Genomic DNA, 24,341 nt, shown 5'->3' with positions numbered 1-24,341 from the left:
GAAAAGTCCCCTTCTCCTCATTTTTCATGATACTTTTTCCCCCATGCGGGTTTGGAAGTCCGTCAATCTGTTTTTCTCAAATCCAGATTTTGCGGCTGCAAAAGACGCAAACATGGAGCGTTTTTTTTTAAGTGATTTTTGATTACACATTTTTTTAGACTAACACCGATCCCCATTCTTGAGTCAAGTCAAGTCATCTTTATTTGTATAGCCCTAAATCACGAAGAGTCTCAAAGGGTTTCACAGATTATTACACTATATTACACAGACTATTTTTCAGCCGACGAGAAGAGTAAGTTATTTATATGCTATGGAGTGGAAGTGAGTTTTAAGTTTAGATTTAAACATTTCCACTGAGGTTGCAGATCGGATCTCAGGGGGAAGAGCATTCCAAGAGTCATTGTCGATGCAGGTAAAATTCCGTTTACTCGGCAAAAAGTGATTAAAGGGACAATGTGTAATATTTAGTGCGTCCTAGTGGTACAAAAAAAATCATTCCAAAAACATTGAATTGAATATCAGGCTAAAATACATGAACCCATGTTAATTTTTATAAACATTGGTAGAGAAATTTGTATTTCTTTAAAGTGGAATCCGGCCATGTTTCTCCGGCATCTGCTGCGCCGTGTATCACTGGCCCATTACCCTTTTGGGCTTGAAGATTTTTTAAAGAAATACATTTAAATCCCAACCAAAATTTCTTTAAAGGTACAGTGTGTATTATTTGACCAATAAATGCCACTGTATTGTTTAGTGCACCAGTGCATTAGTGAAGTCACTAACCTTTTTAAGCCGAGAGCTACTGATTGGTGTGAAGGGCTACCATTTTAATATACATTTCTAAAATAAGAACCTATGTTATTACGGTGTAATTATTACAAGTTAACCCCTAAAATATCATGTCAGTAGGTACTGTAAATCAAATTTACAAGAAATTCGTCATCGGTGAGCTATTTTTAGAACCTGTCGCAGGTTACTCAGGTGTTCTTAGGGGGCTACTTGGTGGACTGCTACTCGCATTTCAAATACTGCAAACACTTCTACAAGCATTTAAGGTAGAACCAAGTGATACAAGTACTACAAATTGTACTATAAGTACAGCAAACCTTCATAAAAGTACTACCACCGGTACTACATGCATTAGTGGTATCCTTCGAGCAATAGCAATGCCGCAAAAACGACAACAAGTACCCCGATTATTTTCATAATTTCCTACCATGTTGGAGACCCATTGTTTAGTGCAACTGAAAACGAGTGCTACAAAGCACGAGGAGAAAAATAAACTACGCCGACTCAAAGTGACCAAACTAAAACTAAAATACACGCAAATTCATCAACCTACGAGTATTGTAAAAAATGCACGTATATATTATAGTTTATGTCATTTTGATTATTATTTCAATCAATATTTTTGAATGAATATTTTTTTACAACTATGATGCTCTTAATAATACACACTGCCCCTTTAATAATGCACTTTTTTAGTTTCATTTTATTATTCCTATAATTTCAGTTTGGAGTACTGAGTTCTTTAATAATGTTGGTATCGGCACCAATATCAATATCTTGTATCATTACTCGCCCAACCCTTGTAAATTTGTATTTTCCAGGCCCATGGTCTTGACTTACCAGGAGCATCTCGGAGTTGCCTACATTACTCTCAATGAAGATCCTTGCCCACCCATGCTTATTCACAACAAGTGTCCTATCCAAATTTTGCTTAAGGAGAACATCAAAGGTGAAGAACAAAACACCTGCGTGTGATAGGCTTTCATCTTTGATTTGCTGAGATATTACTAAATATTTCAATTGAATCTTTAACAGAAGCTCCAAGGATGGAAATTTTCTCTTGTCCTCTTCCTGCAAATAGCTCAGTGCACCATGAGCTTTACCATCATTTTTCAAGTTTCTCCGACTGCAGGCAGAGAGAAGCGCTGCCCAACTTGATGCTCCGAACCACAGCAGATCTCGACAAAACAGACTGGTCCAACCCCATTGACATTAATTGCCCCGGTACTCAGGTAAAATCAAAAACATATACTTTTTTTTTTTTTTACAAAATCTTTATTACCATTGTGTTGTTACATGTGTTTTGAACAGTGTTGGGACTAGCGCGTTCCAAAGGAATTACTTTTCTCAGTGACGAGCACTGCAACGCGTTATTACAGTTTTGTAACGCAACAATCATTACATAGTGCGTTACTCCACTCCTTATTAAAGGCGAATTACCATGTCCCCGTTCGCTCACCATGTTACATATAACACTCTTTCTACTTGCAATATTCAAGAAAAGTGGGCGTGTTCATATTTACCAATAAAATACATTTGAGTACAGTTAGTTGGCAGCTTACGAGTGCGTTGAATTTCTCTTTATAAAGATATTCTCTCTACAATATATATATATATATATATATGTATATATATATATATATATATATATATACTCGCATCCAAGCCATATTTACAATTATTCACAATTAGCTTTATTTGATACCTTATCATTCAATGACATGTCTATTCATCTTTATGAATCTAAATTAGTGAACGTGTGTTTGTATGTGACTTAAATGCTCCAAAACAGCATAACCGTATTTTTTAGATTTTACACAGTTGTACTTTAGCCCTCCGTGAGTGTCTTAAAGAAGGTTTCATGTCAAGTCCCCCCCAATAGATACCCACAAACTCGATAAACATCTGCTTTCATAGTCTCCAACGCACTCTAGTGGCCAAATTTAAGTACTGTGCTCCCGACCCCCGACCACTTAGAGTACCCGAATTTAATTTTCTACAGGACTCGACACCTTGATTGATGCAATTGTTTCTCAACAAATCAAAGCCTGCGACACCAGCTCATTCTGCTAGTGTTTTTTTAGAATTGGTGTGATCAGCTGGTCAGTCAAGATTGTAACCAGGAGAGCTCGTCATGTTTGCTATTGTGTCTAGCCAGGAGCAGGTTGGGGTTGAGGCCGAGTGCGTGCTTCTCTGGTTACTGCCAGGTCTTCATCTGACCTCAGCTGTACGGGTGGGAGGTCAAAGGTCAGGCTTGTTATGACTGCTGGGTGAAGTGTTCCGCGGGCTCTTGTTTTTGTCACATGAGGAGTTGATCAAATTGATCTGGGCGCGATAGAGGGTAAAATGTGACACGCGTATGTTCGAGAGCACATCTGTGGAAGGAATGTCGGACGGTTTTAGGTGAGATTCTGTTTATTTTCTGCCGATGGTGAATGGTATCGAATGATCTGTTTTTTTGTTTTTTTTTAATCGTTGCTCAGGTGGTGTTTTTGCCAGGCTTTGGTTGTCTCTACATTGACATTAGTTATGAGGGAGGAACCTTGGTCCTCTGTCTGTCACCAGAGGGCAGCAGTGTGGATTCTGGAATCAACCAACACAACAGGTATGTATGCAGAGGTGCTGCTCATGTTGTTTCTTTCAATTGTTCTATCTGTATGACCCACAAGGACCCATGTGAACTTGGTTCCTAGACAAATAATGCACATTAAATTAACCAATGAAACACCGAAAGAGTTCATTTTCATAATACCCCAGAGGGTAAAATGTCCACTGAACATAGTTACATTCTCAGAGCTAATTATACTCTGAGAGTTCTAGGGTTTGCACTACCCTGCACTAAGGAGTGTTAGTCAAGTTTTACACTCAAAAAAAGCTCACTGAAGAGTTCTGAGTTAAAACATAACTTGTGCAGTGTAAATCTATGTATCACTTTTTTATTTAACTGCTTCTGCGTTTTTTACCCCTCTGCTCTCCGACTCTTAAACGGCTGCTGATCGAACAATACACCACAGACATGTTCAGTACACTACAGACACGGGACCATACTTGGACTATTCTTGCACTACAGCCACTTCTAACTGTATTTTATGTTATTTTTATCCTATTGCCTTATATCATCTTGAGTTAATCTTGTATTTTTATCTTTTTAATATTCGTAATATTCTTTTATGTATACATGTATATAGTTTCTTGGTTTTAATATGCTGGCAACTGTGTGGACAGCAAAGTAAGAATTTCATTGTGCAGGGAACCATGGTTCTTTACTGCACATGTGACAATAAACACGTTGAATCTTGAATCTTTTTTAAACATACTTTTACAAGCGTTAAATATATTTAAGTTGTGATGCAAAGAACACAAAATTACACATGGCTCTATACAAATGTATTTTGAGTTGACAGTTGACAATGGAGAAAAACAATCTTCCAACAGGTTGAAATTTTGATTATTTTTCTTCCAGTCAGAGACAAATGACATGTTGTACAAAATAGTTTCCCCCCAATTGACCAAAAATGTCCGAAATAAATGGTGAACTAGTAGATTTCATTGAGAGGAAGTAAGTCAAAACCAGGAAGAGCTAAGCAGACATCTATCTCAACTTTTTGAAGTGGGGCCAGAAAACAAAATTGACATTATACGGTTAACATGACACAGATATAACAGAAATGTATTTGAATGAATACATTATCCACAAACAAACAAAAAATCAACATTTTCCTGGAAAAACCATATAGCCAATGAATTATTATTATATCAGCAAAAAGTATGTATATTCTGAGCTGACATTAGGACATTAGGCTCCTTTGTTCCTTATTTTGCACGCGTCTTTTGTCGCCGACAACTTTCACTGTAAACAATGTTTCTACTTCAGAGACATATTTTGGCATTTGCTATAAACCTAAAGTTTATTTTTACGGTTGTGGCATTCTTGGTAAATTTGGCAAAACATGTTTTACTCGTGGATGGTTCAATTTAAGCTAACTGCCGACATGATATCAGACGGACCAGCTCGGTGGCCTTGAGGTTGAGCGCCTACCCTGACACTGGGAGGTCAAGGGTTCGATTTGTGGCCAAGTCATACCTAAGACTCACAACAGTGTTTTTTTCCGTCAATAATAGTTTCAGAAAAGGGTGCAAGCAGTTTTTTGTAATAATGTCACAAAATACTGCAGACGAAAAGTTTCCAGCTGTACAAGTGTTTCGGTTCAACAGAGTGGGCGCGTGTGAGAGTGAAGGAAGCGTGCTGTCTCCAGAGAGTTTAGCTCACCCAATCAGATCCGCCCACTCCTGCAGCGCACTCAATCAAATTGCTAGCATTTTTGGAGGTTTACAGTTTGTTCTGGGGGTTTTCATTCGGCAGAGAACATATGTTTTTTTAATTAGCTTCCATATAAAGGATTCCTTAGAGATGTTAAGCCAATTATTGAAAAATTGGACCTACAACATTTTTTTAAGTAACGGAAATAGTTACTTTCCCTGGTAACTTATTACTTTTACTATACAGTAATTCAGTTACTAAGTCTGTTACACTTTGGAAGAAGTAGTGAGTAACTATAACTAATTATTTTTTTAAAGTAACACGCCCAACACTGTTAAGGGCAAATCAGAATTGGAACAACACAAATGAAATTTGCTGAGCAAACTTTTATCTCCAAGCTTTATGTATTCATGAAAAGAGCCATAGGTTCCCGACCCTTTCTTTGGAGAGACGAATATTATTTCCTACTCTGGAACGGTATTTTACGCCTATGGTTGTTGCATTAACACTTGAATGGACATGTGAGCGTGACTGTGTAAAACCTATTTAAATTTTTTTCTTCAACACTGGAGTTTATTGTGTTACTTTTTACTCTGTCCTTTATTGGAAGAAAACTAGATGAGTTAAAACACTTTTACAATTCATATTTAACTCTGGTAAAGTTACGGTGTAGGCTTCTTTCCCATCTTTTGAGGCAAAACATTTCTGCTGTCTTACAAAGATCACATGCATTGGGGTGGGGTGCGTTGTGAAAAAGTTGGAAGTAGTATATGTTCTCTAGTAAGTATGTGTTAACCATGCCCAACAGAGTTTTCCATTGTTCTTATATGCTTTTATTATACTTTTATCAGACCGGTCTGAAGCAGAACACAGGTTCGAGGAAAGGAGGCTGGGGAGAGTGCTGGGGAGAGACGCCATGCTTGTCGCAGCAGTTTTTTATTTATTGTTATTTCTATTTGTAAGTGTAGCATAAAACGTTTGAAAGTAAGAAAATGCCTGCTTTGAGTAAAGGTCCAAATGCCAGCACAGACCCCAAAAAAGATGAAAAAAGAAGAGTTTATTTGAGCCCATCTAAGAAATGCAAGTACTTTCAAGGAAAAAAATGTGTTACTTTGCCGCCATCTCCTGGCTTAAAGTCATGATTGCAGTGCTAAGTTTTCAAATCCCACACCCCACCTTAAAGAACCTACTTTTATAGCGTTCTTCCATTACATCAGCACTAAACATGATTGAGTTTAAATGAGATATATGGGATGAAATATTAGTTAAATGCAAGCAAATGATGTCAGCTAGTGTTTGTTGGGAGGAAACTCACTTCGATTGTGCACTAGAAATACTCTGACAGAGAATATGACATAATTTTCCACACTCTTCCTTTTTTCAGTTCAACCAAGCTGTCCTTAACTGTCCTTCTGAGTGAGGCCAGCTTCGTGTTGAGTGATGACATCACCAGCCCCTCAGGTCCTGTGGAGCTCCTCCGACTCACACTGACCAACCTCTTCCTTAGACTGGCCCCGCAGTCCACCTCCCCGTCCTTAGAGATGACCCCGGGACTCAGCACACCCACAAAATCTATTTTTCCTTGCACCCCTGAGACATTACTGATTGAAGTGTACTGCTGGTGCCTGCAAGTGGACAACCAGCTGTACAACCGTGCCAGTTTCCACTTCCCCGTGCTGATATGCCAGGAACAGAGGGGAGCGGCAGAGTTCAGGAATCTGTGGGGTACCCATGATGTTCCTATGGGAACTCCCGAACTGCTGGAGGACTTTAAACAGTCTTGCTTCCTCCAGCTGAGGTTGATCTTGGCAGCAGACCGTTGCATCCTGGAAGAGGTTGGAATTTTTTTTTTTTTTAAATACTGTGAAAGCTTGTGCATATGTGGGGTACAGTGAACCCCACACATTCACTTGTTTTGGATTACTTTAGTTGTTTATGTTGTGTGTCTTGAGATTACCTTATTTCCAAACTATAAGACGCACCCAAAACCCCAAATTGGCCAAAAATTTGAACATACACCTTAAAATCCAGTGCGCCTTATATGTCGACAGAAGAGGAAGTGCGTTACCTTTTACAAGCAATTATTGATCCGTGGATAAATACAAGCTCAGATTGGCTTCAGGTAAATGTGAAGGATATTTTCGACCAGGGGTCCCTATGCAACTGTTAGCATTAGCAACACAGAAACTAGCATCAGGGCTGCTTGGTAAATGTGAAGGCCAATGAAATGAAATGAAAATGAAATGATCCACATTTATATAGGGCTTTTCAAGTCAAGACTTCCCAAAGCGCTTTACAGTGTGCTTCACATTTCCCAATAGCGGCCGCGCAGCCATGTAAGGCGCTAACCTGCTTATTGGGGGCGTTAGGGGTTCAGTGTCTTGCCCAAGGACACTTCGACATGTAACACGGGGGAGCCGGGATTCGAACTGGGATCCCTTGATCCCAAGACGAGCGCTCTACCTCCTGAGCCACTGCCGGATGCAGGCTCAATTGAATGAGCTGATATGTTGGGAAAATGTAAATTATCTGAAATCGAAATGTGTTCGCTTCCTCTATTTCTAGTTTTACAATTTTAGTGGCTGTGCCAATAGTAAAAGATCTGCCGCCCAAGTCAATAAGACTGCAGGCATAACAAAAGGACCAGAGCCCTGCATGTTTTAGACATCCCCCTTTTCACATTCAAATGATTCATTAACAAGCTCTGCATAAACCAGATATACAAACTTGGTGATATGATTTATATGTGTAGAATGAGGCAAACCTATAAAACGTGCAGATCTCAATGACTGATGGGAGTGTTTCCTTGAAAAAAAGTGCCATGCCATTATCATGTGGCCTCCATACCAGTGACTTGCGGTGAGGCACAGTCAAATTTACAAATAATTGTAGCTACATCTTATTCATCATTTAATTGGCAGAGCAAAAAAGCAATATTTAAACTGTAGGGAAAAAAAAAAGTCTGATTGTCTTGCATTAACTTACGTGTTTCAAATAAGTAACTTTGGATACAATATCGCCCACTGCAATGAGGCAAGAGAATTGCGTGCCACTGCATCTGCAGACGCTTATCATAATGACACGTCAAATACAGCTTTAGAATAAATGTATCAGTTGATAGGTAATCTTCCATTATTAAAATAAGTCTGTGCAACATTAAAAAAAAAATCTGAATGTTTAACTTGCTGTTAGGTTGCTTATACTCTCACTATTTCTATTTTTGGGAGCTGGGGTGTGCGTCTCACTATTGCACCAGGCCCCGCCTTACTCTGCAACTGCTAAGTAAAACGCAACATACTAATTGTATTAATAATATTATTCTGAGAAAAAAAATCTGGAATTTTGAAAACTTATTACATATGTTTTGATGTTAATAGAGGGGGAACTTTAACACTGAATAAATACAACCATTTAATATATTTTTGATTTAACATTTCCATGATGACAGGTGAGACAGTGCCTCCACTGACTGCACATTACTAATCTCTACTCTTACCAACTGTTTTGGGTCTCGTATCAATTGTATTTTTCCTATTTGTGTTAGCCCTGGGATCCTGTTTTCCCTTTGAGAAATGTGAAACCTCACTTTATACACACACTGTACCAACCTACGAACTGCATTATTTCTGTGGACTTAAAAATAACTGTTGTGGCCTTTGCTTGTGTCCTCCGCAGGTCGACTTCAAGGTTCAGCCTGCTCGAGTATATATTGAAGATACGTTTGTTTATTATGTAAAAACGCTGTTCCACACCTTCATTCCTGATTCTGCTATTGCCTCAATGAGACCTCTCGAGTTTCCTGTGGAGTTTGGATCAGAGCTCGCCCTCCCGGAGCAGGTACTTAAAACACACTTTAAATTAGGGCTGCAACGAAAGACTATTTTAATATTTTACAAGTCACCTACTGTTGAAACGATTAGTCAAATAATTGGATAATTATTACTTTATCTTTAAAGTCAGCCCGAAGTTGATTGAATTAGGTGGTAAATGATAATAATCACAAGATGAATTCGGTACAATGAAAAATACATATTTTATAGAAAATACTGTGTATTTCTACAACAATTAATCAAAAAGGCCCTATCTAAAACCAATTAGCTGCAAGTGCTTGGTCAGACAAAAATCCATAAATGAATCTCCGTCCATGTTTTATTAGGTGCAGGCAAATGAATAATACATTAAAATCAAGTAAGCATTTGTACCCCTGTAAACCATAAACAGGCTTATTAGTTGCAGTAGAACAGAACATAAAACAGTTCAGTATGTGCCTTTTGTGAAGCAGATTCAGTGGTCAACTCCAAAGTCTTTCACAAAAGTACTTAAGGATTCTCAATAGTTGGAAATCAAATGGTTTGAACAGCTGATATTTGTTGTTTTTAATGTTTTAATAATTGACTTTTTGGGACGTTTGCGAGGCACAGACTGGTATACCCCTAAGTACTCTATTATAGTGATTTGTACGCGTACAAAATGTACATCCCTATGTCATCAAAACCATATTGGCTTGAATGTTACTTGAATCTTACTGAGGCGAGTCAGACTTTGTTTTGATCAACTGTCCAAGGTGCTCTTTAAATGTTCTTGCATCACCGGGCTACTGCCATAATACGCAAAGTCTGCTTTGCAAACGTTGCAATTACCGTATTTTCCGCACTATAAGGCGCACCTTGTTATAAGGCGCACCTTCAATGAATGATATATTCTTAAACTTTTTCCATACATAAGGCGCACCCCATTATAAGGCGCTATAAGTGCATGCTGGTTTAAGATCAGGTAATTGTGCAATTTTGTAATTGTAATCCTGTGCAGTCCTTCAAGACATTTTTGTGATTAAGGGCGTCATAAATAAATGTGACTTAACATGACTTGGCTACAGTAGAGGATGTAGTTACGTTATGCAACCATTAGATGGTGCCGCGCTAAAGGGAATGTCAACAAAACAGTCAGATAGGTCAGTCAAACTTTATTAATAGATAACAAACAAGCTTTCCACAACTCCATTCACTCCCAAAATGAATAAACAGCCGTTTTATTATTTTCTCTGAGGTAAAGCGTTTTCGTGACACATCTTTAACATCTTTGAACAACAGCAAGGCATAACATTTTACTTTTCCTCCCTTTAGTCAACATGCAAAAAAACGTCTGATACTGTTATGGTAAATTAAACGTTAGTGCAATCGCAATATAGTGACACTCGTAATGTGCAAAAACAACAAGTGCAAAACAATAACAATAAAACAATAACATAATAACTGTAAAATGTAAAACGTAAACACACACCAAGTAGGACCACCTCTGAATTCTTTAATGTCAAGTTCCCGTGCCAGCGCTTTTGCCTTCATTCAAATAGTTATTGTCCTGACACTTCTACTTGCTGCTCTTTGTTCAACAACCCACTGTTCAAGTGTGTCCTCTAACTGTGGACATCTCGCTTTACTGCCACGGACACTTTGTTTAGTCTTCTTTACTTGGCCATCGATTCATTAATGTTGAACTCTCTCGCTGCTGCTCTATTCCCGTGTTCTACTGCGTGACTGATTGCCTTGAGTTTAAACTCTGCGTTGTAAGCGTGTCTCTTAATATGAGCCATTTCTGGGTCTTTATACAAACGCACAAATAAAAGAGAATCGTTGTTTAATATTTCCCAGTATGCACAGCGCACTTCTTCTTCTACGCGTAAAATGGAGTCAGTGGCTGCTTACCGTAGGTTGCGAGACCTTGTAATTCAATATTGATCCATATATAAGGCGCACCGGATTATAAGGCGCATAGTCAGCTTTTTTTTTTAAAAATCAGATTTGATGTGCGCCTTATAGTGCGGAAAATACGGTAGTCTTTTTATTCACCATATCCAGGCTAAATGGTCCCAAACGTTAGAACTTGATGTTGACGGTGCCATTTCTCTATGTTACCATTTTAAAGAGAGACGCTGTCACCAGAGATTACTATCACGTAAGATGCCTCACTTTGTTGGGAAAAAAACGCGTCTGGAGTCAACAGTCGACGATGGAATGTGTTGTTGACTATTTCTGTTAGCGATTTTCGCGATAATGTCGACTAATTGTTGCAGCCCTAGTTGGAATGAACTGTGACAATCTAAACGGGCGTGAAGTAAAATCCATGTTAAAATGTCCTGTAGGTGCTCCAGTCAATTCAAGCTCTGGTCCACCCTGTTCGTCTGCAGAGGCTGACTATTCAGCCTATCAACCTGCTGGTCAGCATCCACGCCTCGCTCAAGCTCTACATTGCCTCGGACCACACGCCTCTCGCATTCTCCTTGTTTGAGAGAAGGCCGCTGCGCTCTACTGCCCGGCAGCTGGTCCACGCTCTCGCTATGCATTATGCTGCTGGGGCCCTCTTCCGAGCAGGTACCTCATTGTTTTAAAGCTGCTTTCGTTTTAAAGCTGCTGTTTCATTTATAATGGACATGTTGATTGTAGAAACAGGATGTTTAATCCAACCTATATATATATATATATATATATATATATATATATATATATACAGTGGAACCTCGGTTTTCGAACGCCTCTCAGTTCGAACAAATCGGAGTCCGACCAAAAATTTCGAGAAATTCTTGCTTCGCTGTTCGGTCAAAAAATCGGAGTTCGAACGCCAGTAATGCGTGAGTGCGTACGCTAGGGTGCGATGCTGAGCGGAGTACGGATGTTTTAGCCCCTTATTATGCCTCCGAAGAAAGTCAGTGCAAGCAGCAAAGTTGCTACAGGTGAAAAAAGAAAAGTAGTGCGTACAACTATTGCATTCAAGAAAGAAATAATAGCAAAATATGAAAAAGGTGTGCGAGCGCCTTCTGCTGACCACCACAAAGGTAAAAAATCCTATTCATAAGATTACGATAACGCGAACCTACGATTAGCCTGGGTTAGCTTTAAGTTTACGTTAAACATTCAGGGTGTTGGAACGGAGCCCAACATTCAGGGTGTTGGAACGGAGCCCCCTTTCCAATGAACCGCTCACCACTTGTTGTGGAGACCCGGGTGCTAAATGACTTGTAAACGACCTGAATTTTTTATTTTTACACATTCATGTTAGCGTAATCTTTCGTACGATTAGCCTGGGTTAGCTTTATGTTTACGTTAAACATTCATGGTAAACATTCAGGTTGTTGGAACGGATTAAAACGATTTACATTATTTTTAATGGGAAAAATGATTTCCGTAATCGAACAAATCGGTTTTCGAACAGTGTTCTGGAACGGATTATGGTCGAGAACCGAGGTCCCACTGTATATATATATATATATATATATATATATATATATATATATATATATATATAATCACAGTTCAGGTGATAGAGACTACTTAGGAGAAAATTAAAGACTGTCAGGATAAATTGTCAAAATAAAGATACAACATAGTGCTTAGAAACTAGCCTAAATTGTAACAATATTGCTATGAAAAGTAGTGCAATAACATTTAGCAGCAACGAAAATTCCCAAGTAAGTCACAAGATTTATTTTTCACAGTCGACAAGCACTACAAATATTGACAGAATTTTTACAAGAACTAAAGGTAAAACTAAGTAATATCACCTTACTAAAAATTGTAATATCAAATACATTCATTGAATTTATTCCAATTAGGACTAACAATACTGAGAAAACGACCACAATTACAACTGTTACAAGTATTTCTCTTGGTATCATATGTCTACTACTTCCAGTACAACAAGTATTATACATCGCATAAGTACTGGAAACACTAACCCAAGTACTTCAACTAATACTTATAGTATTCCAAAAGTTTCAAGTACTTCTACTGATAATGAAGGTAAGGTACACACTTCTATTGGTACTGCAAGCACTGCTAAAAGTACTACAAGTTTAAGAACGACAAATTCCCATGTCAGTTAGTAATCAAATTTCCTAGAAAACGACAAGTACAATGATTACATGTACAAGTATTTCTCCTTGTACTATTTGTACTGTAAGTAATGTATGTACTACTTCCAGTACCAGTCGTACTATATATCATATAAGTACTGCGAACCAAACCACAAGTAGTACTAATAGTAATGCAAAGGTTTCAAGCACTTCTACTGGTAATGATAGTAACATACACACTACTTTTGGTACTGCAAGCAATATTGAAAGTAATACAAGTTTTAGAAGTTTTCGAAAATAATGTATTACTACAAATGCTAAAAGTACTACTATCAATACTAAACACGTGCCAAAGTGCTTTTGACATACAAGAGACGATGATCTTGTCAAAGATTTATCATGCCAGTTAGAAATCAGTTTCCTCGAAAATCACAATGACTGGTTAACTATTATGAGAAGCGGTCCGGGGCTACTGCTTGTCATTGTTATTAAGGGGGCCATCGTGAGTGACCCTGTTTAAATATAGTATTGTATTTTCCTTGCATTTCCACAATTGAAAGATGATCTGTTGCCTGGCGTCAAATACAATGATCGAGTGACCATCTCGCTTCCCATCGTTCCCATTAGAAACCCACTCTTGTCCCAGTACATTGCAGGTGCTCGTAAGTTTGTTCCAAGGCCATACACATAGCCACATTTTTTCAACTCCGTCTTTTCCTGTGCGTTTGTCATGCAATGATTTAATAGCACTTAAAAGCTCCTCTGTAATGCACCAAGCAAAGTCGACTCCACGGATAAAGCTTGCCAGCTGCGCAGCGTGGGTCATGGCACCGCTCCCCACGTTAACAGCAAGGGAATGCACCGTGATGTTTTTCCTTTTCCATCACCTGTAATTGTAAATCAATGACCAGCTCGCATATCTAATCAGAGTAGGCAGGCTAAGACATCACACACTTTAACCATGAAAGATTTCAAAAATCTACTTTTAAAGGGCTGGGGTGATTTGTTATTACATGTCCGTCACTCAGTTTTTAGGTGGGATCTGCAAAGGTAGGTCACGCCTATTTCCTTCTACATACGAGCACCTCTACACAAGGGAATTTCTATATTTCAAAATTTCTACTTCGCTTTATGAAGGAAAATCCAGTCCCCGAGACTAGCACTAGAGACCGCTCCAGACCACTCACAGCTCGAGACTGCTCATCACCATTAGCTCGGTCCAGTTAGCGCATTTGTGTCCCGCCATGAGGCTACTGATGATCGGAAACCTATGGCTTGCGAGCCATATATGGCTCTTTTCATGAGTACATCTCGTTCAGAGATCAAATTGAATTACAGCACTTTTCTCTGCAGCGTTCCAAAGTCATATGGCTGGATCCCAGTTTTTGTACATGTGAATGAAGCATCACTAACACAAGTCAAGGTTCAGTCCAGTATATGTAGGGCACATTCTTAATGATAGTTAACAATCAGTGTCACACCAACGTAGGCAGAAGGTCACTAAAAAATCCTATCAATGGAAAATCATGAAACTATTTATGTTCAGTGTTGAGATACTTTATGCAGAAAACCCATAACAAACACTCAAAAAACACCCAAAGTGCCAGCAAACCACTCAGAGCAATTTGATTGGGTGAGCGGTAGAGGTGGGCGGATCTATGCACTACCTTTGCTCGCTGTCTCAGTGCAGTCTGCACCGAAGGTAAATACCACGATATCCCTATCTTTGCAGTATTTTGTGACATTATTACAGAAAAACTTTGCACGCACCTTGTTTTGAAACCATTATTAAGGACAAAAATGACGGTCAAAATGAGACTCAACACTTTTAAGTAACTCAGTGAGGGAGACAAATTTAGGCGGTACTTATATTGATATGGGTCACAGGTTAGGTTAGGTTAGGGAAGAATTTGCGTTTTGTTGAATGTTGTCTTAAAATATATGCTGTGGCTATCTCAAAACAACCATTCATTATCTGCACCGCTTATCCTCAGTTGGGTCTCGGGGGTGCTGGAGCCCATCGCAGCTATTTTCGGGCAGTGGGCAGGGGACACCCTGAACTGGTTGCCAGCCAGTCGCAGTATCTCAACACATTCACTCATAAAAAGAGCTATATATGGCCCGCAAACCATCGGTTCCCGACCCCCGCCTTTAGGAAGTTGGGAATGTGCCAATTAGTTTTTGATCATTTCACATCAGGAAAATGTGCTCATTACATGAGCAAATTGAGCTACCAACACGATCCTGGAACGACTTAAGCTCATATGTGAAGGTACCACTGTATAATGAAAATGACGAAATGGAAATGCAGCTTGTGACCGGTTCATAATAAGTGGAGTTCAGGCCAAATGCAGCCTGCGGGCCTTGAGTTTGACATGTCTTCTGTAGAGCAAAAGGAGCGAGACAAGGTCTGCATCCTGTTGTCCTAATGTTTTACAGATTACCTGTGATACATTTCTGATAGCTTGGGCAGTCACTGTGGCGATCATGCCCTAGTGTAGAAAAGCTCCGGTTTCGTGCCGTCTCTCCGAAGCTTCCACATGTGGTCGGCTTTAACTCATCGTTTCCACGTCACAAGTTCTTGCTCTGGCTGGGTTCTTCTTATTCCGCCGTGTTTCATCACAGGCCCCGTTCTGCTTGTTTTTCCGCACCTCGCCATGTTCTCTGCTTCCTGACTCGTTGTTACCTCGGCCAAGCTTTGCATTCTAGGACTCATTTTCCTCAGGATGTATAATATTATTTGTAATCATGCTTGTGGTGTAGGCATATGGATATCATGCGCATGCTTATATATATGCACAGTTTGTGAATTCAAATGTTGATGTATATTCGTGTCTGGAATTCTATATAGAAAGCATATACAAAAAGCCTTCTCTTTATATATTGATTTCCTACCATGAACATGTAGAACTCTGTTCAAAAATGAAATACATGTATTTTATTCTCAACTAAATGACTGAGATGATGTGATTGCACGAGCGTGCATCCCCAGACAATGATCAATTAACCAAACAACTTAGAAATCACGTTACATAGAGGTCAGCATTCACCTGTAATCGTGATTTTCACGTTCTATGAATTAAGGTGTGGAGCCTCATAACAAATGTTGGGAATAATAGCATTATATTGTAACGGCGCTATTTTTTTTTTTCAGTAACTGGGTAATCTAACTAGTTATTAACCGTGACGGGCAGTTTAAAACACTGCTTTACTCTGGCTGCAGAACGCCAACGGCCGTGTGTCCCCGCAAACCTGACACTGCGTTCAGTGGCCCAGTTTTCCTCTCTGAGTTGTTTACGTCACGCCTTTTCGGATCATGTTACCATTCATATAGCGACTACCATATAGTTAAATGGTGATTATAAATATAGCCTTTTCTAACCGGAATCATGTGATTCACAAACGAAACACTCTTGAAAGTGAACAAGGGGAGCCAGCTCCCTACCAATCAACAGTTGTTCCCTCCAAGAAATCTTTTTCTCTTCTGATTGGTCAATATGCATTTTTGGCTGATTCAGTGTTGTTGACTTTAAATTTGATAAGTATAAAGGTTAAAATTATTTTGTACTTAAATTTTTATTTTTATGTATATATTTTTTTTAAATCCCGTGTTTTTCAGTGTTGATGCGTTTGTATAAAAATGTAAAGTTTATTCTTTTTTTCGTCCTTTAATATTGTTTTCCTTTTGTTATTGTACTCTTTTTGATTCATTTTTTCCATTTTTGTCTTTTTTTCTTCATTTTTTTCCCCTCAAGTTATTCTGTCCATAATGTTACATAATAATTGGTATTGTAGGGATTAAAGCAACTAAAACAACCTGAACAGCCATTTGGAACCCAAAAGAGCCGGCTCTTTTTAACGAGCTAAGGCGTAAAAAGCCAGTTCTCTGGAAATGGTCGTAATTCCCATTGACAAGTAAACGTTGTTTCATATGCTCAGGAATTTTCAAATTCTGTGACATACAACAACTTCTTTTGAAAGTAACGTAAATGTATTTCCCTGGTAACTACTTACCATGACTATAGAGTAATTAAATTCCTAAAATACTTATTTTGGAGGAATAAGTTGTGAGTAACTATAACTAATTACTTTTTTAAAGTCACGTGCCACACTGTAATAATGGAGTTAATAATCCTGGGGAAAAAAGAATTCCGCAAGCCGAACATTGTTGTAGCGCGAGGCCCACTTGCTATGAATTGCTTTGGGCACGGAAATGTTAAAGCACTCAGGAGGCTTGTTTGAGAGCAGGTGCTGCTGGTTTTGTTTCTCCTTGTGGCCTCTGCTAAGATCACGTTTTTAACTTCTGTTTGGGTGAAAGTATAGGAACATCATACTATTGCCCTTACAGAATGTAAAAACAGGGGTGTCAATCTTGTTGTAGCTCAGGGGCCACATGGTAGTATATGAATGCCACAAAAGCTGTGCGTTAGGGGGGAGTCAGTGGCCACCCACAGACATGCTCTGCACACCCAAACAAAATTTGATCTAGTAATGAGGGTAGCCTGGGCAGTGCATATGGTATCCCATTCATATTATATTGTGTATGTGAGCAGACACTGGTGTGGACTCTCCCGCATCCTACAGCACACACTGTCAGCTCAGTCCCCACAAATGATGGGTGACCTTATTTACCTACGTGACTGCGTCAATGTTGCCGTGCAAGTTAGCGCACGTTTTGGAAAACATGAATGAATCTTTGAGAGAGTGTGAGCGTTTTTGCTAGCTTCTACTTATTTGAAACAATGGATATACGTAAGTTGCTGAAATAAAACGCCATCAGACTAGGTCACCAGCCCAGATGTTATCAGTTGAACAAAAGAAGGAGAGGTGTCCAAAACAGGAAAGTGCTACACTCTGAGTAGGTGTATGACGGTAATTACATTCTCTTTTTCGAAAAGCAGCTCTTTCGGCCTGGCTAACTAAAAAGAGACAGCTCTTTTGTCTCCCAAACAGCTTTTCAATTTTTTTTGTTGTTGCTTTATTCCATATATTACCAATGATTATGTCACATTATGCACAAAATGACTTAAGAAGGGATAAAAGAGGAAGAGACAATTGAAAAAAAAACAAGAGGAAGAAAAATGTTTTAAAGGAAAGAGAAAGAGCGGAAAAAGTAAAAGGGAGAAAAAAAAGTTATAAGCTATGAAATAAGAAGCAAAAGAAGAAAAAAAATTGGAAAGAAAAAAGCAGGGAAATAAGAAATCAAAGTCTAAGGCAAACAAAACAAAGAAATGAAAAAGAGAAAAGGGAAATAAAGAACAAAATAAGAAAAAAGTGGAAAAACATAAAAAGCTAGTGAAAGAAAAAGAAAAAGATAAATACAAAGGACAAAAATGCAAAAAAATAAGTCTAATTTAAGTAAGATAAAAAGACGGGATTTTGGGGGTCCCCTTGATCGGTATATTACCAATAATAATGTAATATTATGCACAGTTAATTCTTTTATTTTAATCCACTAAATGATTATTATTCCACTAAATTAAAATGGGAATAACTCATTTAAACTTCCGAACCTTTTTATACTGAGCAAATGTAAAATACAGCAACTGTAATCCCTGCGCCAACATGTCACTTTCAAATATTGACATTTCATTGCAACAACAAATAAACTACAAATCACAAAAATAAACACATTCCTGAAACTAACTGGAAATAAGAATTCAAATATTTCACACAATACGTAAAATACAAAACGATTGTAACATTTCATATACTCAACAAATTTAAAGTGTGCAACATGAAATCCATGGAAAAAATGCTGATTGACCAATCACAAGAGGTAAAATGCTGACTAACTACTGTTTTAAATATTGGTACCTGATGTAAGCTGTTGTTGTAGATGCGGTTGGTTATGCCAAATGTGCATTATTGCTGTGCAGAACATTGTTGGGCTAAAATAGTTGTTCCGCCTGCCCCCCCCTCAAGCCCCATAATGCATTTTATTATGCCCCCCCTGAGACTCATGTCTGGTGACACCACTGCTCATGGGCCACATAAAATGTGGCGGGGCACATTTGGCCCGCGGGCAGTGAGTTTGACACCTGTGCCCTACAGCAAAGTGATTTGTGCAGTGCGCTTAACTTATTGTGTACAGTAAGAGTCCATATCCATTTGATTTCCTTTTATATTCTCCAATGTGCTAGGTTGGGTTGTGGGGTCTTTGGAGATCCTAGGCAGCCCCGCCAGCCTGGTCCGCAGCATCGGCAACGGCGTTTCCGATTTCTTTCGCCTGCCGTACGAGGGTTTGACCCGCGGACCCGGCGCTTTCGTCAGCGGCGTCTCCAGGGGAACCACGTCTTTCGTCAAGCACATCTCAAAAGGTAACACGAATGGTCGGGATTTTTTTTCTTCTTCAAAGGTTCCTGGTGAGAAAACGAGTGCATATGTGCCCGGGCAGGCACTTTGACGTCCATCACCAACTTGGCAACCAGCCTGGCCAGGAACATGGACCGTCTGTCTCTGGATGAGGAGCACTACAACAGGCAGGAGGAATGGAGACGGCAGCTGCCAGAGAGTCTGGGGGACGGACTGAGGCAGGGGCTCTCGCGACTTGGCATCAGTCTCTTAGGTAAAGTCATGCATATTCCCACATATTGTATTTCTTGCTTTGCATTTTCATTTTTGAAGACATCAATTAGCTACCAAATATGTACCATTAAGTATGTTCGAAACTAAAGTGGCTCCGATCTCCCACTGCTGTCTTATTTCGCGCCTCCTGGTAATTAACAAAACTTGATTGATTTAAATAATAAATAATTGTGAATTTTTTTTAAGTCTCAGCAGAATTTGGTATTTATTTTGAATAACATGAGTCTCGGCTAATGGGAGTTGACATAATTGTCTGTAATCTTGCTGCTACGGGTACCTAAAAACCTCAAAAAGGCTGGGCAAAAAATTGAAGTGAAATGGTGTGTTTTGGTCACTTAAAAGTGTCCGCAGTTTTTATTCTTCGTTATGCTTTTTTTAAGCGCTTGTTTTAAGTTCCGGTGACATCTAGTGTCCCTTTAAGCCAGGGGTCACTAACCTAAGGACTTTATTTTGTTACTGATTAGCTTGAAAGGCTACCAGCTTGATATCTTGTTAAGATGCCATTACTGGGTTGTAATTAAAGGCCCAGTTAACCACTAAAGTTAACCAATTTCATGGAAAATCACAGTGGCCCATCAATAGTGAATTATTAGAACCAGTCTGTGGGCTACTACAGTGTTCTGCCCTCAGGCGCCAAGTTAGGGAACCCGGTTTTAAGCTAAAATACAAAATATGAGTTAAATTGTTCCCTGTGAGTTATAGCTTTAAAGAATCTATAACAGAGCTCAAGTTGAAGCTGCTTTAAAGCATTAATACAGAATAAAACAATTTAACTCATTCACAGCCACTTTCGTTCTAGCAAAATGAAACTTCACTTCTAGAAAAGAAAAAAAATTCTACGTAAAAAAACTTGCTTAACAGTGAAACGTACATCTTAACAATTTGAATCATTTATGATTAATTAGTTAATTCCAGTGTCAAAATCCCTGTAAAAACCTTAACCTAATCACAATGATTTAGTGCTGATACTTTTAAGTTAAATTTTGAATTTTTCCAGCACTAAGTGAATCATTGGAAACTATTATCTTAAACAAATTTTAAGTAATATATTATTGTAGTGAGGTATAGAAAACTAGGCCATATTAAAAAGAGGAACTATTTTGAATAATAAACTTTGCTAAGTGTGACACTCAAAATAAGATGGATAGACATCATGGATTTCAAACTTGCAATGAGAACAGGGAAGAGCCCAAACCTCAAATAAGAAATTCCAACCTGTTCTAAAAACCCCTTCCTGGGCCCTTATTTTTATTAAATGTCTTAGGTTACGAAAGCAGATCCGCCCTAAAGGATGTGGTATTAAAGAACAGCAATTTGACAGGACGATAGTCACAATGATGTAAAAAAGGCATAACATTTAAAATAACAAACAGGCACTCTATGCAATCTACTTTGCAGGTTTCCATTATTAAAACAGAATAAACATATCAACAAGGAAGTGTTCATCGTTTTTAGAATGGATGGAATAATGAGTGTTAGAAGATATGAACAATCATGGTGGATTTGCTAGTTTAAATTTAACAGAAGCTCAGATAATACGTTGATATCCTAAGAATTGCTTTATTAACTAAAAGGTTCCAAGTTTGAAATGTTACAAGTACACCTGTTTTATGTCAGCAGTTGTGATTTGTTTGCTGTTAGATACCGTATTTTCCGCTCTATAGGGCGCACCGGGTTATAGGGCGCACCCCCAAAAAATAGTTTTTGGTCCTATATTTTCCATAGATAAGGCGCACCGGATTATAAGGCGCTACAATGGGAACGTCGACAAAACAGTCAGATGATTCAGTCAAACTGATTACTCCCTTAACATTCCCAAAACTTGCAAAGAAGCAAATACGTGTCGTAGACACGTGCGGATGCGGTGTCCGTACGATGTCACTCAAATGCATCGTTTCAAATATCATTCGGAAGGTTAAAGTCTTGATTCAAGAAATGCCAACCATCCCTTAGTTTCTATTTTCTTTTTCGCTCGCAACTTTACTGTGCATATGACAATCAACACTTGGAATTGAGTTTAATTCACTCAGCTCATCACAGCAACATCAAGATCGTTCTAAAACAAGATACCGGGAAAATATAAAGCCGCATTGCTCACCTAAGTTCTCACGTTCAATAATGATACGCAATCATGGTCTTCTTACAACCGTGAGTGTAGTAAATCCAGGAGAGTAAAATATTTACAAATACAGACTAATGAAACATGTTTCTTTATGGCGTAGTTTAGCAAGCTAGCTATTACGTCATCTTTTTCGGCCAATTGCAGGGTTTGTTTCGGCCCTCTAGCCTATCCGAGGCTCTGAATAACTTCAGCCAATAGCGATCGATTTAACGGATGATTGACACATCTTTTTCGGCCAATTGCAGGGTTTGTTTTGGTCCTCTAGCCAATCCGAGGCTCCGTATAACTTCAGCCAATAGCGATCGTTTGAACGGATGATTGACACATCTTTTTCGGCCAATTGCAGGGTTTGTTTTGGCCCTCTAGCCAATCCGAGGCTCCGTATAACTTCAGCCAATAGCGATCGTTTGAACGGATGATTGACACATCTTTTTCGGCCAATTGCAGGGTTTGTTTTGGCCCTCTAGCCAATCCGAGGCTCCGAATAACTTCAGCCAATAGCGATCGATTTAACGGATGATTGACACATCTTTTTCGGCCAATTGCAGGGTTTGTTTCGGCCCTCCAGCCTATCCGAGGCTCTGAATAACTTTAGCCAATAGCGATCAATTCAAATGATGATTGACACATTGGTTAGCCAATGAAACGCCGGTATATAAATCCCAGCATACACCGCGGACTACTCCACGTTCGGGGGAAAATCGAGTCGGCGGCTGTTGCGTAAGTTGCGAGACCTTGCGATTTAATATTGAGCCATATATAAGGCGCACTGTATTATAAGGCGCATGGTCAGCTTTTGAAAAAAATTAAGACTTTTAGGTGCGCCTTATAGTGCGGAAAATACGGTACTTAAAAAGCACTTTTTTAATGTCACTGAAACTACATTGTTGTTGTTTTAGTGTTTAAAGGGGAAGTCAACACAAAAACACCTTGCCTGGATTAGTTAATCAAGCAGTTTTTATGTCATTTTCAGTCTACAACAGGTAGCAAAATAGTCTGTTTAAGATGTGTAAAAACATACATTCCACATATGCAATCTCTAAAAGAGAAAGTTTTTGTTGAGCTTCCCTATAGTGCAATATTTAACAAATCTAGCGGCAAGCCTAAGCCTCAACACTTATCCTAAGTCAACCTCGCCCGACCTAATTTGGGATCAAAGTAGGAAAATGGATGAGTCGTGGAACCCAACCCTGCTTGTTATTGTTCCAGGCGCAATAGCGGGCATCGTGGACCAGCCTATGCAGAATTTCCAAAGAAACTGGGAGATGCAGAGCACAGCTGGTAGCAAGGCCAAAGGCGTCATCTCTGGCATGGGCAAGGGAATCGTGGGAGTTTTCACCAAGCCCATCGGAGGAGCGGCAGAACTGGTTTCCCAGACTGGATACGGTGCGTTCAAAGTTGGCCTTATTAGGTTTCTATTTACGCGATGTTTTGTGCTGGCGATGGCCCGCTTTGCTTGAAGTCATCGGTCTGTCGAGTCTGCACCTAAAGACTTGCTACGGACTGACCTCATTAATAGATGACTTCACTGGCTCACCGCTAACACGGATAGGGAAAGCGAGCGCATGTCTATGAACTCATTGGGACGTGTTGGCCAAACTTGTCTTATTCCTTAGCCTCGGCCATGAAAAAGCATGTCGACTTGCCCTGGAAATAGATGGAAAGTGTTTCTTTAAAATGATAGAAAAATGAGTTATTACCTTTCAAAGTCAAATGTAGACCTCATTAAACGCTTATAAACTGCTCACACATGATTTTATATCATTTTGAGTATCTTAAACCAGTGTTTTCAAGCAGGGTGACCAGACGTACTATTGGGCCTTGAGACTTTGTCTAGTGTGCCGCAAGAAATGTGCCCAATTTTACTTTTGCAAAATAAGTACGTCTTTGTTCAGTCTTTATTTTCTTCCAGTCATTAGCTGATTAACTGACTCATTGATCCATATCAGTTGAAATACATACACTACCCTTAAGGCATGTTTAAGGACTGTACTTCCCAAATTCATTCAATACGTGGAATGAGCAACCAGGGAAAAAACACTGGACCGTGTGTACATTAATATCGAACATCTAGTTGGATCCGGCCATCTCTGTCTGTCCCTCACCCCTTTCAAACACCCCCCTCCGGAGGAAAACAAAGCCTGCAACTAGGACAGTACAAACATCTTCTTTGTTCCTTTATCTTCTTTGTTTTCTTTATCCTCACTGTATAATGTGGACTTGGAGTGCCACGTCCAATTTCCTTGTAACAATATATTCAACCCATGTTGTAACAATGACAATAAAGGTATATTCTATTCCTTATTCTAAAAGTATGGAGTCACCTAAACAATTTAGTTTTCCGTGAAAAAGTGACTCTTATTTATCAAACGAGGTGTCCAACGTCTGTGTTCTTTTGCCCATATGAATCTGTTATTTGTTGGTCAGTCTCAGGTATGGGTTTTTCTTTGCCACTCTGTCTTGAAGGCTAGAATCTCAAAGTAACCTCTTCACTGAATATGTTGACACTGGTGTTTTGTGGGTACTATTTGACCGAACTGCTCGTTGTGGAGCTGTAAGACGTCAATTTCTCACTAAGGAGCCCAAATTACTTGTCACTTGCCGCTTCTACTTTGGTTAGAGCCTGTTTGTGCTGTTCTCTAAAGGGAGTAGTACACACCGTTGTCGGACATCTTCAGTTTTTTTAGGGGAATTTTTCAGATTGAATAGCCTTTATTTATAAGAACAAGAAAAGA

General features: G+C 39.1%; 1 protein-coding gene across 6 annotated transcripts in view; it reads left to right on the top strand.

Moving 5' to 3' along the window:
* The window catches only part of vps13b (vacuolar protein sorting 13 homolog B), a 457,366-nt gene that overhangs the window by 426,751 nt on the left and 6,274 nt on the right, over window positions 1-24,341 (top strand). For all 6 annotated transcript variants that reach the window (XM_088326330.1, XM_088326329.1, XM_088326331.1 and 3 more), the window contains 9 exons: window positions 1,611-1,738; window positions 1,825-2,021; window positions 3,273-3,394; window positions 6,435-6,885; window positions 8,726-8,887; window positions 11,190-11,418; window positions 19,040-19,216; window positions 19,294-19,464; window positions 22,816-22,992. In XM_088326330.1, the coding sequence (XP_088182456.1) occupies window positions 1,611-1,738; window positions 1,825-2,021; window positions 3,273-3,394; window positions 6,435-6,885; window positions 8,726-8,887; window positions 11,190-11,418; window positions 19,040-19,216; window positions 19,294-19,464; window positions 22,816-22,992 (1,814 nt within the window). The remainder of the gene's footprint in view (window positions 1-1,610; window positions 1,739-1,824; window positions 2,022-3,272; window positions 3,395-6,434; window positions 6,886-8,725; window positions 8,888-11,189; window positions 11,419-19,039; window positions 19,217-19,293; window positions 19,465-22,815; window positions 22,993-24,341) is intronic.

The sequence above is a fragment of the Urocampus carinirostris genome, chromosome 2 (assembly GCF_059441175.1).
Source record: "Urocampus carinirostris isolate Australia breed hairy pipefish chromosome 2, RoL_Ucar_1.0, whole genome shotgun sequence".
Taxonomy (NCBI): Eukaryota; Metazoa; Chordata; class Actinopteri; order Syngnathiformes; family Syngnathidae; genus Urocampus; species Urocampus carinirostris.
Note: the sequence above shows the minus strand (reverse complement) of the source record. Positions and strands in the feature narration are given on the sequence as shown.